Here is a 17,359-nt window from a genome sequence, read left to right as displayed (position 1 = left end):
CCCCAGTGTGATTCCCTACGCTGGTTCCAGTTCCGAGCTGGCTGGGAGCCTGGATCCCCGTGTGGCCCCGGAGCCCTGGCGGCCCTGAAGATAACAGCCTTCCCGCACCTGCCTCCTCATCCTGTAGGAGGATGGTAAGAAACCCTGGCTGCTGGGGCGTCTGGAGGGCTCTGTGGGCCACTGCTGGGCAGACGCATGGATGCCATCGGGGGTGGCAGCAGCACCACATGGTGACCGGGGAGATTAAGATGCAGAAGGCAGAGTGGCCCCGAGGCAGGCTGCATGGACCGCACTGCTTCTCCCCGGAGCCTCCCTTTGAGGGGAGGCCTCAGGACTGATGCCCACATAGACTCTTGTCTTGAAGCGCAGTGGCCGGTGCTCTCACTGGTTCCCAGCTCACTTAAAACCCGCTGCCCAGGAGATAGGCCAGCCCAGGGAGGCACTGGGACAGCCCCCAGAATCAGGACCACATGGTCCAGGCTTTCCATGATTGCAGATGCCTGTTCTCTGTCCCCACATGTCCTTGTACCTCTGCTCACTGCAAATGGACACCCCCAAGGAAGGCCGACAGCCAGGGACTCCAAGAGCCAGGATAGCAGCCAGTTCCACATGCTGAGGCAGTTGCTGTGGAGATGTGTATCCCACTAAATGCTTCTTCCTGGTACTCATCCGCACCCTAGTCACTGCGTTAGGAATCCATCCAAAGCCAGAATTGACCAGGCACAGTGGCTCATGCCTATAATCCCAGCACTATGGGAGGCTGAGGCGGTTGTATCACTTGAGGTCAGGAGTTCTAGACCAGGCTGGCCAACATGTTGAAATCCCATTATTAAAAATGCAAAAATTAGCCAGGCAAGGTATTGCATGCCTGTAATCCCAGCTACTCGGGGGGCTGAGGCAGGAGAATCACTTGAACCCAGGAGGCAGAGGTTACAGTGAGCTGAGCGTGCCATTGCACCCCAGCCTGGGCAACAGAGCTAGACTCTGTCTCAAAAAGTAATAAACCCATGCAGAAACATCAAAGCCTTAAGTCCCTACTGGACGATAGCATCTTAGAAAAGAGGGAAATAGGCTGGGCAGGGTGGCTTACACCTGTAATCCCAGCACTTTGTGAAGACAAGGCTGGCAGATCACAAGGTCAGGAGTTTGAGACCAGCCTGGCCAATGTGATGAAAATACGATGAAACCCAGTCTCTTCTATACGAAAATTAGTCAGGCACAGTGGCAGGCACCTATAGTCCCAGCTACTTCGGAGGCTGAGGTAGGGGAATTGCTTGAACCCGGGAGGCAGAGATTGCAGTGAGCCAAGATTGTGCCACTGCACTCCAGGCTGGGCAAGAGACCAAGGCTCCATCTCAAAAAAAAAAAAAAAAAGTGTGTGGTGTGGAAATGCTGTTACGAGCAGGGGAAACATCGCCAGGCTGTTAACAGGAAGCCGGCAGACGAAATGCTAAATGAGTTCTCCTCGCCCGTTTTTCCAGGGCGTTTTTGTGGCAGTACATGTTTTGTGGCCAGCAGGAGCTATGTGGGACATTTGCTACAGATGAATAACCCCACAAGTTGTGGAGATGAGAAACAGTCACATGCATGCCTCACTGGAAAGACCCCAGAAGTCTGGGGCTAGGTTGCACTTTCTTTGATCCCTAAGTGTCTGGCACATACTCAGGTGTCCCTTGCCACTTCGAAGGACACCCCTGTGCCCTGCGGGGATGGTGCACGCTCACCAGCATGCTGGCACAGGAGACAGCCTGGCCTGTAAATTTCTTAATAACAAGGACCTCTCTGTCATCCACGGCTTGCAGTGATGTCTGCACATAGCTTGGAGGAATTCAACTCTGAGCATTTTGGAGAACCTCAGAAGTAAGTTAATAAAAGGAATATGGGCCGGGCGCAGTGGCTCACACCTGTAATCCCAGCACTTTGGGAGGCCGAGGCGGGTGGATCATGAGGTCAAGAGATCGAGACCATCCTGGTCAACATGGTGAAACCCGTCTCTACTAAAAATACAAAAAAATTAGCTGGGCATGGTGGCGCGTGCCTGTAATCCCAGGTACTCAGGAGGCTGAGGCAGGAGAGTTGCCTGAACCCAGGAGGCGGAGGTTGCGGTGAGCCAAGATCGCGCCATTGCACTCCAGCCTGGGTAACAAGAGCGAAACTCCGTCTAAAAAAAAAAAAAGGAATGAGGGCCAGCCCAGGACTGTGACGTTAAGTTGTTTGGATAAAAAAGCTGCGGGCCATGGGCCTGGCTCCTGGGTAAGAATCCTGACGGCACAGCATTTTATTTCTGCTGCGTAGAGAGAATGGTTGAGAGGAGTTGGGGAGTAAGGCATTTTTTAAAGAATGGAAGGAAGAATGGGGGAAGGATTTTTGGTCTGTGGGGTCAGATAGGTTTCCTTTTGTAAGTTAATAAAGTGCTTTGGTTAGAGGGGCAAAACCTGGTGTCCAGAGGCAAAAGTATCCTCCAACGCCTAGGAAGGAGGGAAGCTGTTGTTCAGTGGATGGGGTTGGGGTTTGGGAAATTAACTGGATACGGTTGGCAGGGAGAGCATGTGTATACTGGTGAAGGATTATAAGAGACAGGGAAGAAATTTGGTGTTTAGAAAAAAAGCATTTTTGAGGTCAAGAACAGAACAGTGAGTTGTGGAAGCGGGTATGGAAGATAGGAGGGTATAGGGGTTGGTACAACCAGGTGGATGGGAAGTACAGTCTGATTAATGAGGCGGTGGTCTTGGACTAGTCTGTAGAATTTGTCTGGTTTTTGGACAGCTAGGATAGGAGAATTGTAAGGAGAGTTTGTAGGAATTAAAGGCCATGTTGCAATAGACAGGTTATAACAGGCTTTAGGCCTTTTAAAGCCTGTTGTGGGATGGGGTACTGGCGCTGGGTGGGCTAAGGGTGGTTAGGTTTTAAGTGGGTGGTGAGGGCGAGTGACTTGTAGCACTGGATGGGGAGGTGGTGTCCCACACCCTAAGATTAAGGTAGGGGGACATAAGGGGAGCTATTGAGGGAGGTATGGGTTCAGGGAGGAGGGTGGCAATGAGGTGTGGCTGTAGCCCAGGAATAGTTAAGGAGGCAGACAATTTTGCTGGGATGTCTCAGCCTAACAGGGGAACTGGACAAGTGGGGATGATTAGGAAAGAATGGGGAAAGGAGTGCTGGCCTAACTGAGCAGGCTCGGGGAGTTTTGAGAGGCCTGGAGGCCTTGCCATCAGTTCGCACAACAGCCATGGGGGCCAAGAAGACAGGTCCTTGCAAAGAAGGCAGGGTGGGGTGGGTGGCCCCAACGTGATTAAGTTCCGAGATGCGCTGCCTCCGGGCAGCCCCTTCCCTGTTATTGAACGCCTTGAAGGTGAGATTGATTAATTCCTGTTGTGGGGTTTGAGGGCCAGATTTTAATTTCTGTAGCTTTTTTAATGTCAGGGGCTTATTGGGTGATAAAATGCATATTAAGCATTCTTCAGGGGTGAGAGTGGAAGTAAGGATGACATTTCAAGTCACTCCAGGTGAGATTACAGGACTGGGTTAAGTATTGGAGGATCTGATGTTGACTGATTTGGGAAAGGTTGGATAAAAAGAAAGGAAAGTGCCTTCAGCTCCAGCCACCTCTTGAACGGGTAATTGTTGGGCAGGGGCGGAGGAGGTAGCCACAGGACTAAACTGTAAGCTGGGCCCCATGTGAGGTGGGGAGGTGACAGGAGGGGGATAAGGAGGTGGGTTGTGGGCAGAGGAAGAGGAGGAAGGCTGGGGGTAGGGTTGGGCCTGGATTGGGGTTTGGTTCAGACAGGCGGGGAGAAGAAAGGTAGGAAGGGTTGATGGACAAGGAGGATTCTGGGTCACTGGCAGAGGCAGGCGGGGCCGACGGGAGGGAGAGAAGGAGTAGAGATTTGGGAGGAATTAGAGTGTAAAAAAAATGCCTGGATGTCTGACATCTTAGAGCATTTGCCCATTTGTTGACAAAAATTGTCCAGTTTCTAATAATTGATTACAACCAGTTCCAGATTTCTGTGTTCCTTCTCTACTCCCACTGCTTCACTTGACTAGCCTTAAAAAAAAAAAACGGTCCATATCTCACAGAATAGAAAAATCAAAAGTGCCTTTTTCTGGTCATTTGGATTGAGGCCAGGCCATGCTACAGAGATGTTTAGGTTTCAGATTGGGCAACAATTGAAGAAGTTTTAGGTGTTTTAGGATGCAGGCTAGAGGTGAGGATTGAGGAATAGAGGGCTGAGAGCTGTTCACAGTGAAGGAGGTAAGTTTTAATGAAAGGAGGAGAGTAGACATTAGAAGGAGTGAGCAGCTACTAGTGTTTTCAGTAGGCATCCCTGACTGATTCCTGGGCTGTAACGTGGGTGAGTGATCAAGGAAGGCAGACCCGCAACTGACCAGACACCAAGGGAAGAGTCTTCTCTTCCCAAGTCCGTGACCAGCATGGGAGTTTTTGAGCAAGAGGGAGAGACTTGTCTCCTCCGGCTCTACACGGAAGTTTCACTCTTGTTACCCAGGCTGGAGTGCAATGGCGCGATCTCGGCTCACCGCAACCTCTGCCTCCTGGGTTCAGGCAATTCTCCTGCCTCAGCCTCCTGAGTAGCTGGGATTACAGGCATGCACCATCATGCCCAGCTAATTTTTTGTATTTTTAGTAGAGGCGAGGTTTCACCATGTTGACCAGGATGGTCTCGATCTCTTGACCTCGTGATCCACCCGCCTTGGCCTCCCAAAGTGCTGGGATTACAGGCGTGAGCCACCGCACCTGGCTAAAGAGTGTCTCTGTCTCTACTAGAAGGAGAAAGATTTAAAGGAAAAGAGAGAGAAAGAGGGGGAGAGAGAGACTGCTTACCTGATCTGAAGGTGGCGAGAGAGCTGTTCCGCACGCAAGGCGCAAGCCGCTGGGCTGGGCTGGGCTGGTCCGATGTGTTGAGGTCTCAGGTGGGTCTCTTCACAGAGGGAGAGCGGGGACAGGGGGTTGGTCTCCCCACAGGAGTACCCCTGTCCCGGGTTTTCAGCACCAAATGTTAAAACGGGAGCTCTAAATGAAGAGACCCCCAAACAGGCTTTGTGTGAGCAACATGGCTGTTAATTCACCTGGGTGCAGGTGGGCTGAGGCAGATAAGGGCGTCAGCAAAGAGCAGAGGTATAGAAGTTGGTTTTATAGGTTTGGGGTAAACAATGGAAAGTTGCAGAAGTAAGTTTAGGGCGTTTTTTTGCAAGCTGGGAGTGGGTTGTAGGTTTGCAAGCTGGGAGAGGGTCGCAGGGTGTGGAGTCACCAGGTTGGCCAAGGTCAGTTACAAAATCCAAGGCCTTGTCAACTGAGGCCGGAATAAGAAACAATAGAAGGTCTCAGGTTAGTTAGGTGCCGCAGGGGTTGATCATTTCTTCTGGGAACTCATCTGGGGTGTATGTGCAGCCACAGAGATGACCCTGCCATTCATGGCGGTGAGACCTTACCACCCACCCCTTCCACCCCACCTCCTACTGCCCACCCCCTCCCACCCTCCGAGCCTCACTGACCTTCTTGCAGGTCCTCAAACACAACAGGCCTCAGGGCCACCGTGCTGTTTCCTCTGCCTGGAATGATCCCCCCGTATTGGCATGGCTGGCTCCCTCATTTCCTTCAAGCATGTGTCCAGTGTTGCTCTCTCAGTGAGGCCTACTACCCTGACCACTCCATCTGTAATTGCAACCTCCCAATTCCCACAATTTCCCGTCTCCCTTACCCTGCTCTGTTTCCATGCCACTTTATTACCTTCTAATACATTTATTATGATTTATAATATTTATTAAATAAAATTTAGTAGGGGAGACAGACAATGAACAGGAAAATAAAAGCATGAGCGTAGGAACGTTTAGTCCAGCGGTGAGTGCTCTGATAAAAACAACATCCCACGGATGGGAAAGACTGCAGGCCAGGCTGCTTTACAATGGTCCCGAAGGGGACCTCTGAGCTGAGACTCAAATGCCTGACGGGAAGGGGTCCTGAGGAGCGGAGCTGCAGCTCGGGGTGGGAAGGGAGAGCATTCTAGGCTTCAGGAACTGCAAGGGCAAAGGCTCTGAGGTGGGAGCCAAGTTCATGGGCAGATGTTTGAGCACACCTCAGGCTTCCAGGGACTTCCAGAAGTTCCAGTCCCTTGGGTTTGGTTGTGTATTCCTGTGACCTTCACCGCAGGCCTCCTCCTGGACCCACTAGGGCAGAGCCTGGGGGCTGCCGGCGGGTTTCAGGCTAGGGAAGTAGAAATGGGTAATTCCCAGAGGCAGAAATCAGCCGACCCAGTGGCCCGGTGGGTGGCCAGGAAAGCTTTTCCGCGCCTCAAGGGCTGTGTAGAAGCCCGCCCTTAGGACGTGCCCAGAGCGAGACCATCCCAGTTTGGATCTGCCGGGGAAGTGGGCTGGCCAGGGAGAGGGGGAAGAGGGGGACCAGAGGGGAAGACTGAGTTTTCCGGACGGTGGGCTGGATCCGAGGCCGGCGGACCGTCTGAGGGGGTCCTCCGGGTTCGAGGCCGCTCGCACCACCCAGCTCTGTGACCCTCTCGGGCCTCAGTTTCCCGCCCTCGCGAATCCCTAGGCGACCTCGCAGATCCTGGGCCTGGTGATTACTGGGCGGGGAAGGGCGGGAACTCCCAGATTCCGCGGCCACGTTTGCGACCCAGGCGGAGGCGCGGGGGTCTGAAGCCAGAATCGCTCTCCTGGGCTTCGGTGCAATCGGCAGTGGGAGGTGAGAGTGGGCCCGGCGGGCTCCGGGAGGAGGTGGTCCCGGGGATGTGGCGGGAACGGCCCCGACGCAAGGACACGGAAACCGAGGCGCAGCCGGGGAGATCCTGACTGAGGTGACCCCTGTTTCAGGGTGACAGTCGGGTCGGGGCTCCCCGCAGTGGCCACTGGCCCGGCGGTCCCGCGTCCCCATCCCGCCTCTCCTCCAACTAAAGAATCCAGGAAGACGCAGAGGCGGGCGGGAGGCCGGGTGTGCGGGCGGGTCTGGCCCCCCTACTGGTGGAGAGGAGGGAGCGCCCTTACCCAGGCGCGGGGAGCAGAAGGGGCATGGCCCCACGGGCTGCCCACCCGCTCCATGTGCCCCAGTGCTGGGCCCAGGACCACCAGTGAGGCCACTCCTCTGGCAAACATCTGTGACCTCCTCCTCCTCCCACTTCCTGGGCCACCCCTACTGGAGTGGCCTGTCTCCCCATCCCGGAGCCTGGCTGGTTTTCCTCCATAACCCTTAGCATTACCAGTCCTTATGCTGTCTCTTATTTCACTGATTATTATTTCATTAATTTTTTTCTTTTTGAGATAGAGTCTTGCTCTGTCTTCCAGGCTGGAGTGCAGTAGCGTAATCTCGGCTCACTGCAACCTCCGCCTCTGGGTTTCAAGCGATTCTCCTGCTTCAGCCTCCAGAGTAGCTGAGATTACAGGCACACACCACCATGCCCGGCTAATTGTTTGTATTTTTAGTAAAGACGGGGTTTTACCGTCTTAGCCAGAATGGTCTCGATCTCCTGACCTCTTGATCCGCCTGCCTCAGCCTCCCAAAGTGCCGAGATTACAGGCGTGAACCACCATGCCCGGCCATTGTCTCATTAATTTATTAGTATTAATTTTGTGTGCCTACAGTGTTTCCTCCGTGGGAATGTAGGCTTCAGGAGGGCGGGAGACTTTGTTTTGTCTGCTGATGTCTTCCCATTAATTCAACAGATCCCTCCCAAGGGCCACTCTGAGCCCTGTACAGTGCTGGATATTGGGGTTCTCCTGGGAACTTAGCCGAGCCCCACCCTACGCATTCTGCGGCTGGGAGCAGTGCTTTAACACAAATGACATCATTGTGGGATGAAGGAAACAAACCAGAAATGGAGGGGGTGACCTTAGGTCAAGCCACCTTGGTGGTCAGGGCCACCTTAGATATGGTGATCATGGGAGGCCTCCCAGATTAGGTGACTTCAGTTAAAGCCACAAAGAAATTGAGTGGCAAGTACTAGAAGGGAAAAGCTAGGAACCATGAGGGCACATGGAGCTCTGACCTGGACTCGGGCGAGGAGCTGAGGTCTGAAGAGTAAAGGACAAGACAAAAGGGACCCAGCCCTTTAAGTTGCTTAGGGGTTCCCGGCTGGGTGGATGGGTAGGGGATTCTCAGGGCTCAGGGAAGGCTTCCTGGTGGAGGCCTTGGTTTCATTAGGCCTCGAAGGCGGAGTAGGTGTTCTCGTTCTTTGGGATGAGCTGACTGGGCTTGAAAATTGTTTTGCAGGCTCCCTGCGAACCAGGTGTTCCAAGGGCTGAGCTCTGTGGCCAGACAAGAGGTCTCTGCCCTCCCCCACGGAGCCCTGCTGGTAAGTGAGTACAGTGTGAGGGATTTGGGAGACCAAGCTCTGTGTCCCATTGGCCATGTAATCTTGGGCAAGATCCCCTCACTGCTGGACTTTGGTTTTCCATGAGTACGGACAGTTGGACTAAGTGCCCTTCATTGATCCTGGGGGCACCCACACTCAGTGGTTGTGGTTAGCTCTTCTCAGCTGTACCCTGGGTTTGTGCCACACTCTTGTTTACAGAATAGGTTCCCATCTGTCCCTGAAGACTGCAGATTGGGAGAGAAAAATAATGTTTTATCTGTGGAATTAGAGCCCCTTTAAATAATCGGGCCCAGACATATTGAAATGAAACGGCTGTCAAGTCTTAGTCCTCCCTAGAGCTAAAGAATCATCTCTTTTCATTTTTTCTTTTCTTTTTTTTTTTTAATGTCCGACCAGTAATGTGCCCACATGGTAACAAGGTTCGAAGGCAGCACATCTCACACATGCACATGAACACCCAATCATCACGCTCATGAACTACAAAAGGTCAAGAATTACCTCTTGAAGCCACTTGCTATATGGCTCTAGAGTGATACCAAGATACCAAGTAGCCATAAAATGCCGTACACTGGACACCCTATAGTTCAACAATGTATAGCCAATCACTGATCAATGTTATTTCTTTTTCTTTCTTCTTCTTATTTTTAGACATAGTTTTGCTCTTGTCACCCAGGCTGGAGTGCAATGGCGCAATCTTGACTCACTGCAACCTCCACCTCCTGGGAACAAGCGATTCTCCTGCCTCAGCCTCCCGAGTAGCTAGGTGCCCACCACCACGCCCAGCTAGTTTTTGTATTTTTAGTAGAGATGGGGTTTCACCATGTTGGCCTGGCTGGTCTTGAACTCCTGAGCTCAGGTGATCCACCTGCCTCAGCCACTCAAAGTACTGGGATTACAGGTGTGAGCCACCACACCCAGTCAATCAATGTTATTTCTGTAAACCAAGGAGAATTCCTGCCAAATAACTCTGTCATCCTTGCCTCCCTCTGCCTATAAGAAGCTGCTTGTAAGAAAGGCCCAACGCAGCACACCCCACAGCAACTTATGTTTGTTCTGGGCAGTTGTCCTCACTTTGGCTCAAGTAAACTCTTGAAAGTTACATTTTGTGCCTCAGCTTCTGCTTTTAGGCCAATAAGATTCAACTGCTATATGCAAATAAGAGGCCAATACAGGCCCAGGAGGGTCATGGAAACCCTGGAGGTTTGGCCTCAGAGTTGGAGAGGACCCCAGATTAGGGAATAGTTTAAGCACAATGGTTTCCATGGGTCTGTGATCCATTTCAGCTCAGCTGGGGCCTGTTTCTCTGGATTTTAGAAAGGCTTGCCCAGGTCCTGCCATGACTCCTGTCTGATCCAGTCTTATTATTTTCTCCAAGTCTGCTATTGAGATTTTTTTTGCATGATCCTCACAACAACCCTTTGAGAGAAAAGGAAGTAAAGATGAGCCTACTTCTCAGGATACATTAGGGGTCTTAGGGACACAGCAAGTGAGTAGGAGCCCCAGGGCTGGGGCCCAGGTCACCTCCAGAGCCAGTGCTTTTCCCCAGGGTGGCACAGAGCCACCTTCCTCTCTGATCCACTGCCACTTCTCTCACCCCACAGTTCCCGTGGGAGCCATGAAGCTGAACGAGAGGAGTGTGGCTCACTATGCACTCAGCGACTCCCCAGCAGACCACATGGGCTTCCTGCGCACCTGGGGGAGCCCAGGGACCCCACCAACCCCCAGTGGCACTGGCCGAAGATGCTGGTTTGTCCTCAAGGGCAACCTGCTGTTTTCCTTTGAGAGTCGCAAGGGCCGGGCCCCGCTGAGCCTGGTGGTGTTGGAAGGCTGCACAGTAGAACTGGCTGAGGCTCCCGTGCCTGAGGAGTTTGCCTTTGCCATCTGCTTTGATGCCCCCGGAGTGCACCCACACCTGCTTGCTGCAGAAGGGCCGGTGGCCCAGGAGGCCTGGGTGAAGGCACTGTCCCGGGCAAGCTTTGGCTACATGCGCCTGGTGGTACGAGAGTTGGAGAGCCAGTTGCAGGATGCACGACAGAGCCTGGCTTTGCAACACCACTCATCCTGGAAGCCCGCTGCCAGCCGCTGTAAGCCCCAGGCTCGTAACAACCGGTCTGTGGTCCTGGAGAATGGCCACCCCCTCTCCAAGGACTGCAGCCCTGTGGGCTTGGTTGAAGAAGCGGGCAGCAGGTCTGCAGGACTGGGGTTGGCTGAGCGGGAGCTACAGAGCCCTGCCAGCCTCCTCCTAGGCAGGGGGCAGAGTCCCGTGTCCCCTGAGACCTCCGATTTCTCTACCCTGCATGACTGGTATGGCCAGGAGATCATGAAGCTGCAGCAGCGTTGGCGGCAGAGGGCCCAGGGGAGCCAGCCAGAATGCGAGGAACAGGATAAGCCCTAAGCCTGGGCACTGTGATTCAGGAAACCAGGGCCAGTTCTTTTTCAGGAGTTAAATGTTTACCCATTTCCAAGGTTGCATTTTGGGAGGTGACATGGGTTCTCTCTTTCCTGGTATTTAGGCATTCTCCAGGTTCCAGATCCACCCATGTGTCTGGAAGGGACTGAGGGACCATTCCTTCCATCCTTTTTATTTTCTGAGGCCCAGAGAGGAAAGGGGCTTGATCAGCTGCCACTGTGCCCGGCCCAAACTCCTGACTGCACTGGCCTGACTGCCCCCTCCCAGGGGATATTAATGAAATGGAGGAAGTGGGCAATGTCACCTGAGAGTGTCACAGGCTTGCCCTACCTTTGACCTACACGCCAGACTCTAGAGCCGTAAATTCCAACCTGGGGAGTCTCTTGTGCATTTAAATCCAAGGTTGGCTGCAGTATTGGCTTGAGACTCTGACATTGTCAGAGAAAGTGGATTTACCATGTCATAGGAGTTTCTGGGACTCGGCTCTTCCTGAGAAGGGTGGGAAGATTGGGGATGGAATCCTCACTCAGCAATTTGGGTAGGGCCCTTTGAGGCAGCGAGTCTTTGGCCAGTGAAGAGAGATTTGTTCTGCTAAGAATTTGGGGCCCCATCCTTCCTCTCTGGCTGCTCTGTTAACAGATGGTGCTGGACCTTGCCCCAGGAAGGGCTAGTAGCTTTTTGTGTTAGCAAAATGCCCTCCTGTACTCTGTCCTCAGTGGCCCTACTCGGTCCTCAGCAGCCAACTCCTGGAGCTGCCAAGTGAGGGGTTAAAGAAGAGATGGGGAGGCAGTGTGGTTCCTGGGGAAAGTTGGTTGCTCCGGCTCTCAGTCCTGGCCATTCCAGGAGCTTGGACACGGGATTCCCAGTTTCCTGTGCTAAAATCTCTCTCCTGGCTGGGCTCCGGTAAAAGTGTTCTTGCAAGTGAAGCTGCTCAAGAAACCACCTGGGAACTCTGATAGACCTGTTTGTCACCTAGTGTGTACTTGCCAGGACCCCTCCTTGCTACTATTCCCAGCATCCAGCCTGTTTTTGCTTTTTCTTTTTTTTGGAGACAGTTTCGTTCTGCCGCCCAGGTTGGAGTGCAGTGGGGACGATCTCGGTTCAACGCAACCTCCGCCTCCCGGGTTCAAGCGATTCTCCTGTCTCAGCCTCCCGAGTAGCTGGGATTACAAGCACCCACCACCACGCCTGGCTGATTTTTGTATTTTTAGTAGGGACGGGGATTTCGCCTTGTTGGCCAGGCTAGTCTCGAACTCCTGACCTCAGGTGATCCACCCATTTCGGCTTTCCAAAGTGCTAGGATTATAGGCATAAGCCACCGCACTGGCCCAAAAGTGTTTTTTCTATTGTTCTGGGAAGCAAAGCGCTAGGTCACCAGAGCCTGACCAGACTGATGCCTTAGGGGTGCGATGGCAGAGGCTGGGCGCAAGACGCAGAGCCCCAGAGGAGACACCCCCTCCCCCACACACAAAACCTGCCCTTCCTAGCCTCCGCTACCCTCAATGGGGCCTTGGGCAGGACCGACCGGCACCCAACTAGGCCTTAGGCGGAGGCTCACAGCCTCTTACCCCCAGGAGCCTGAGATGCACCCAGGGTGGGCGCCCGGCCTGTTCCCCAGCCCTGCCTGGGAGCCCCGCAGCCACTGCACTTTGTTTTATACACAGATAGCACGGGCCTTTCTTTCTTATTGCTACAGTGCTTGGTACGCAGTTAAAACACTAGTAAAGCTTTTTCATTATTACTCATTCGGCTCCCTAGGTTTCTTTCCACAGCCGCTGAGGCCTGCTCTGGCGGCCGGGCGGTCCCAGGTGCGGGAACCTGGACTGCGGCCCCGCCCAGCAGGACGCGAACAGACGCAGCTGGGGCGGCCGCGCCGCGCTCGTAACGTCACCACGTAGGCCGGTGACAAACACCTCCCTCTGGCCGCCCCAGGAGGCGCCGGCACTACGCGGGTTGAGTGGGCTTCTCGTGTGCTCCTCAAAGTCTCGCGAGGCTTCGAGCGGCATTCTTTCCGAGGGCGGCACCGGGGCCGGGGGGTGGGGTCCGGGTGCCCGGGCGAGGGGCGGAGCTGCGGGATGGCGTCTGGAGCGGCTCGCTGGCTAGCTTTGGCAGCCGTCAGGTCTGGGGTTTTCCGGAGCGGGCCTAGCTTGAGGAAAGGTGGCGATGTCGCCGCGGCACGGAGCGACCCAAGCCGGAGCCTGGTACCGTCGAGGTCAGTCATCGTTACCCGCAGCGGCGCCATTTTGCCCAAACCAGTCAAAGTGAGTGTCTTCCTGGAGACGGGGCGAAGGGGCTGAGGCCAATCATTGTGGGGAATGCGTGCAGGCGGCGCTGATTGACTGGAGCCAAGGCCAATCATAACGATCCAAAAAGAAATGCGCTAATGAGTTGCTTATTTTGACAGGTGGGTAGAAAATGGTAGGTAGACAGAAGATGGGGGCAAACGCTGAGGAAGATGACCTTTTACATTAGCTTATCCTGAGAGGTACGGCGCGCTGCTCCTCTGGAGTCAGAAGACTCGGCCCTGTGCATCTAGCTTAGACTGTAATCTAAATCCTGTAATCTCTGCCCTCCCTGTAATCTAGTTTAGTCCTGTAATCTCTGCCTTGCCTGTCTCCTAGTTTATGGGATGAAATATGAATTGTGAAAGGACTCTGTAAACAAGGGGTACGTGGGACGGCCCTTATCTTTTTATGAGTTGTCACCTAGTGTTTAATTCATGTGATGTACAGTCCTGATAGATGTGCAGGGAATTATTATAATCACGGTTTTTCCAAATGAAGAATCAGGCTGGAGCTGTGAAGCCAATATCTAAGGCTTGCCCTGAGGCCGCAGCGTCCTGGTTTCTTGCTGATACTGTCCCGGCCAGGTCCTATCTTTTTCCACCACTGAACGCTATCACATGCCCTTGAGTTTTTCTAGGGAAAACGGAAACAGTCCCTTATAGCAAACAAAAGTTTGTTTTATGACTGCAGGGCTGTGTGGTATGGGAGTTAAAAAACAAATTCTCTTATAGCTAGTCTAACCTATGCTAACTCACACAATTGACTGCAAGGTCCACGTTGGGAAAGAGCTGCCTTATCAGAAGGCACAGTGACATTTTTTTAAACTCCAGGAATACAAGAGGAAATGTTGCTCAGATTTTACTGACACTCTCCCAATCTATCTAAATAGTCTTTTAGTGTAAATACATGCCCCCTTTCACACACATTAGTTTCTAAAATTTAATGTGCTTAAATCAAATTTCTCAGGCATCAGGGAACCTGTTACTTAATGAACTGTATAGAATATCCCTTCACTATACATCTTTTAAAAAAAAAAAAACAAAAAAAAACAGAGTTTCACTCTGGTTACCCAGACTATAGTGCGATGGTGCAATCTCGGCTAACCGCAACCTCTGCCTCCCAGATTCAAGCAATTCTCCTGCCTCAGCCTCCCGAGTAGCTGGGTTTACAGGCATACGCCACCACGCCCAGCTAATTTTGTATTTGGGGTTTCTTCATGTCAGGCTGGTCTTGAACTCCTGACCTCAGGTGATCTGCCCCCCGCCCCCTGGCCTCCCAAAGTGCTGGGATTACAGGCGTGAGCCCCCGTGCCCAGCCTTCCTAAAATGTACATCTTTCTGTCATAGGTTTTTGTGTATTTCATGTCTTCAAGTAGAGCTCACCATAGGCTAGCCCACCTAGTACTGGCGCACCTGTCTGCCTGTAGAGATTTAAAGTAATTATTAGCAGGTTCTATCCTACCTTTAGATGTCTAGGGTGCCTTAGACTTTTCTTTCCAGTGGACTTTTCATCCACTTTGATGGCCATGACAGTCACCTTATCTCCTTTTTTTTTTTCTTTTTCTTTAGACAGAGTCTCACTCTGTTGCTTAGGCTGGAGTGCAATGGTACAATCTTGCCTCACTGCAACCTCTGCCTCCCAGGTTCAAGCAATTCTCCTGCCTCAGCCTCCCAAATAGCTGGGATTACAGGCATGCGCCACCACGCTGAGCTAATCTTTTTGTATTTTTAGTAGAGATGGGGTTTCTCCATATTGTCCAGGCTGTTCTCAAGCTCCTGACCTTAGGTGATCCACCCACTTCGGCCTCCCAAAGTGCTAGGATTACAGGCCTGAGACACCTCGCCTGACCCTCTCCTTTTCTAATTCCTTTTCTTGCCCTGAATTTTTCCAAAGATTTTAAAATCAAGTTGCTTATGATGGGTCTAGTTCCACAGGAGGGAATGCCCATGAGAGGGCCAGGTCTTCTTTGGTCTTGCCAGAGGCGGCTCTGGAGCTCACAGCTGCCACTCTGACCCTCTGCAGATGTCCTTCGGCCTTCTCCGTGTGTTTTCCATCGTGATCCCCTTTCTCTATATCGGGACGCTAATTAGCAAGAACTTTGCTGCTCTACTTGAGGAACATGACATTTTTGTTCCAGAGGATGATGATGATGACGACTAACAAGTAAGACTTGCTTTACTCTAGATGGACCAGGAAGCTGGGTGGAGCATCTGTCTGTGATGCAGTTTGGCCTGGTAGCAGCATTTGGACATTGGGGGCAGAAGCTTTAATGAATTGACTCACTTGGTGGCTAATGTTTTTATTTTGCTTTTTCCCTTTATTGGATGAGGGTAACTTACTGACTTACGCATTCACTGGGGTCTCTTCCAACTAGGTTGGGATCCCAGCCAGCCTTTTCAGTTGCCCTTGATGTATCCTCATTCAATCAACCCACCCATTTTCTCGACAATTTAATATGCCTTACACATATACCACCAGCAGCATCATTTCAGCAGCTCCATATGGAAATGTAGAAACTGCAAGTCCTTCCCCATCAGCTTTCGTTACCAAGCTCTCACTGCTATATCCTGTCCGTGGGCACCACAGCCTGGTTCATGCGTTGCTCACAGACTCCTCCCCTAGCAGTCCCAGTCCTTCCCATTCAGCTTCCTGTGTTGACTTCCTGTGCTCTAATATGTGCTGCATGGCATCACTGTCAGAGATGAGGACACTCCTGACTCCTTACCTGGCATTCAAGGCTTGCCATGATTTGGTCATGCCTCTTATTCCAGTCTCATCTTCCATATTTCCAGCCACTCACCGATCCCCAGTATTCACCATTTCTTGAGTTTGCACACTCATACCCAACCCCAAATATTGGCTCATTGTACCTCCCACATGGAAAGCTCTTTCCCAGAGGCTCTTTGGGTCTTAATTCTACCCATCCTTCAGTGTCTTTGAAGTCTTCCTTTCATTTGAAAGTGACTGCTCCTTCCTCTGAGCAACCAGTACCTCTTCAAACACTCAGTATTGTGTGTCTAAACACACACAAACCAAAATTTTACTCCACTCTGAGCTTTCTGCTGGCAGGGGATGTGTTTTATACTTTTGGGCCCCCAGTGCCTGGCCCGTGGTGAATGCCCATTTAACATATGCATAAATAATCAAATGTGCTCAAAGCTCCCCTTCTCCTGCCATGTTTGATAGAAGCACTTTGTGGAATTCTTTCAGTGTGTGGATGTAAGACTGCTCTGTTGCCCAGTTCATTGCTGCTTTCCTTTCTTCCAGGAATTACAGAAAGCAGAAAGCACTAACTGAAGAAATGGTGATGCTTTCAGCCTCTCTGCCTTCCCTATCAGCAGGACTCAGGGAAAGCCCTCAACCTCCCAGTCTGGTGAAGCTGCCTCTGTAGTCCATGACTGTATCCCAGATCCCCAGGCTCTGGAAGGCTCCCTGAGATGTGCTGTCCACTAAGCACTGGACTAACAAGCAATCACATTATGAATAAACATAATAAATGCCAGCTGTGTGTGACTGAATGATGGCTGCAGTTTCTCAATATGTGTAGGCTCTAGTTGGTGCGGTTCTCTCTGCTGTCGTTTATTTATGAGAGAAACATAGGCCTAGGTTATCCAGGTTTCAGTGAAGCCTGGTGAACTATTCTGGAGGCCCAGGAACTATTTTCATTGTTTACAAAAGCCCAGTAGAAACTCCGTTTTCCCTTAAGAAAGCTAATGGGCTACTAAAGCCTCAAGCCATTCTGTGTTCAGTGCCAGTCATGAGAGCTTTGCTTGTTATCATACAACTACTTACTTATATGACTAGAATGATTCAAAACTTGGGTTCTGTGATATTAGGATATATGTAGGTTTTCATCTGTTTCCTGGCTTATAACCATCTCCCAAAGCCCTTGTTATAGGCTTTTGTTACAACGTTGGGCACTTCAGGCCTCAGAAAACAGCAGTTCTTTCTTGGACCTTCTGACCTCCCTTCACCTGCTGCTTTTTCTCCCCAAGGCAGGCCTAGAAACTAAAAGTATAACTTTTAGTTTATATAAACTTCCTTTGCCTTTCTGTCTTCTAGTTGGCCATAAAAAGAATTCTCTGACCTACCCTGTCTGAGTTTAGGTCATGAGACCCCCATTTCAGAAGGGATTCTGCCCCACACCTGGGAGGAAGAAATGTGGACAGGCCTTGTTGGACTTCCCTGCTCTGTATTAGATCATGCCTCTTTTGCCAATCCCACTTCTCTGCCGTTGTTTATGCTTCCATCATGCCTATCCAATGAGGTCTCTATAAAAGGTCCGAAAAGATAGGTTCAGAGAGCTTCTGGAGAGCAGAACACTTGATTTA

The 17,359-nt window shown here is 51.7% G+C and overlaps 2 protein-coding genes and 1 non-coding gene across 5 annotated transcripts; 2 read left to right on the top strand and 1 right to left on the bottom strand.

Annotated features, from left to right (window-relative positions):
- Positions 1-50: 50 nt before the first annotated feature.
- On the top strand, positions 51-12,488 carry LOC105715224 (PH domain containing endocytic trafficking adaptor 2). Of its 3 annotated transcripts, none has more exons than XM_064368186.1 (3): positions 51-134; positions 8,231-8,312; positions 9,935-12,488. In XM_064368186.1, the coding sequence occupies exons 1-3, from the start codon at positions 132-134 to the stop codon at positions 10,726-10,728; spliced, it is 879 nt and encodes a 292-aa protein (XP_064224256.1). In that variant the 5' UTR covers positions 51-131; the 3' UTR covers positions 10,729-12,488. The 3 variants fall into 3 exon arrangements, with proteins under 3 accessions (XP_064224256.1, XP_064224257.1, XP_021524331.1); XM_064368187.1 differs by lacking the exon at positions 51-134 and adding an exon at positions 4,786-4,926; XM_021668656.2 differs by lacking the exon at positions 51-134 and adding an exon at positions 6,632-6,709.
- On the bottom strand, positions 8,719-8,822 carry LOC135271333 (small nucleolar RNA U13). The gene has a single exon (XR_010339438.1). It is a non-coding gene; the product is annotated as a small nucleolar RNA U13 (small nucleolar RNA).
- A 313-nt stretch (positions 12,489-12,801) lies between the features above and the next one.
- LOC135271273 (essential MCU regulator, mitochondrial) lies at positions 12,802-16,546 on the top strand. The gene is made up of 3 exons (XM_064368182.1): positions 12,802-13,004; positions 15,051-15,191; positions 16,296-16,546. Exons 1-2 carry the CDS (start codon positions 12,819-12,821, stop codon positions 15,186-15,188), a joined length of 324 nt encoding a protein of 107 aa, XP_064224252.1. The 5' UTR covers positions 12,802-12,818; the 3' UTR covers positions 15,189-15,191; positions 16,296-16,546.
- Positions 16,547-17,359: the final 813 nt, after the last annotated feature.

Source organism: Aotus nancymaae, unplaced genomic scaffold (genome assembly GCF_030222135.1).
Source record: "Aotus nancymaae isolate 86718 unplaced genomic scaffold, 86718_ANA_hifiasm-v0.15.2.pri h1tg000076l, whole genome shotgun sequence".
Classification (NCBI taxonomy): domain Eukaryota; kingdom Metazoa; phylum Chordata; class Mammalia; order Primates; family Aotidae; genus Aotus; species Aotus nancymaae.
Note: the sequence above shows the minus strand (reverse complement) of the source record. Positions and strands in the feature narration are given on the sequence as shown.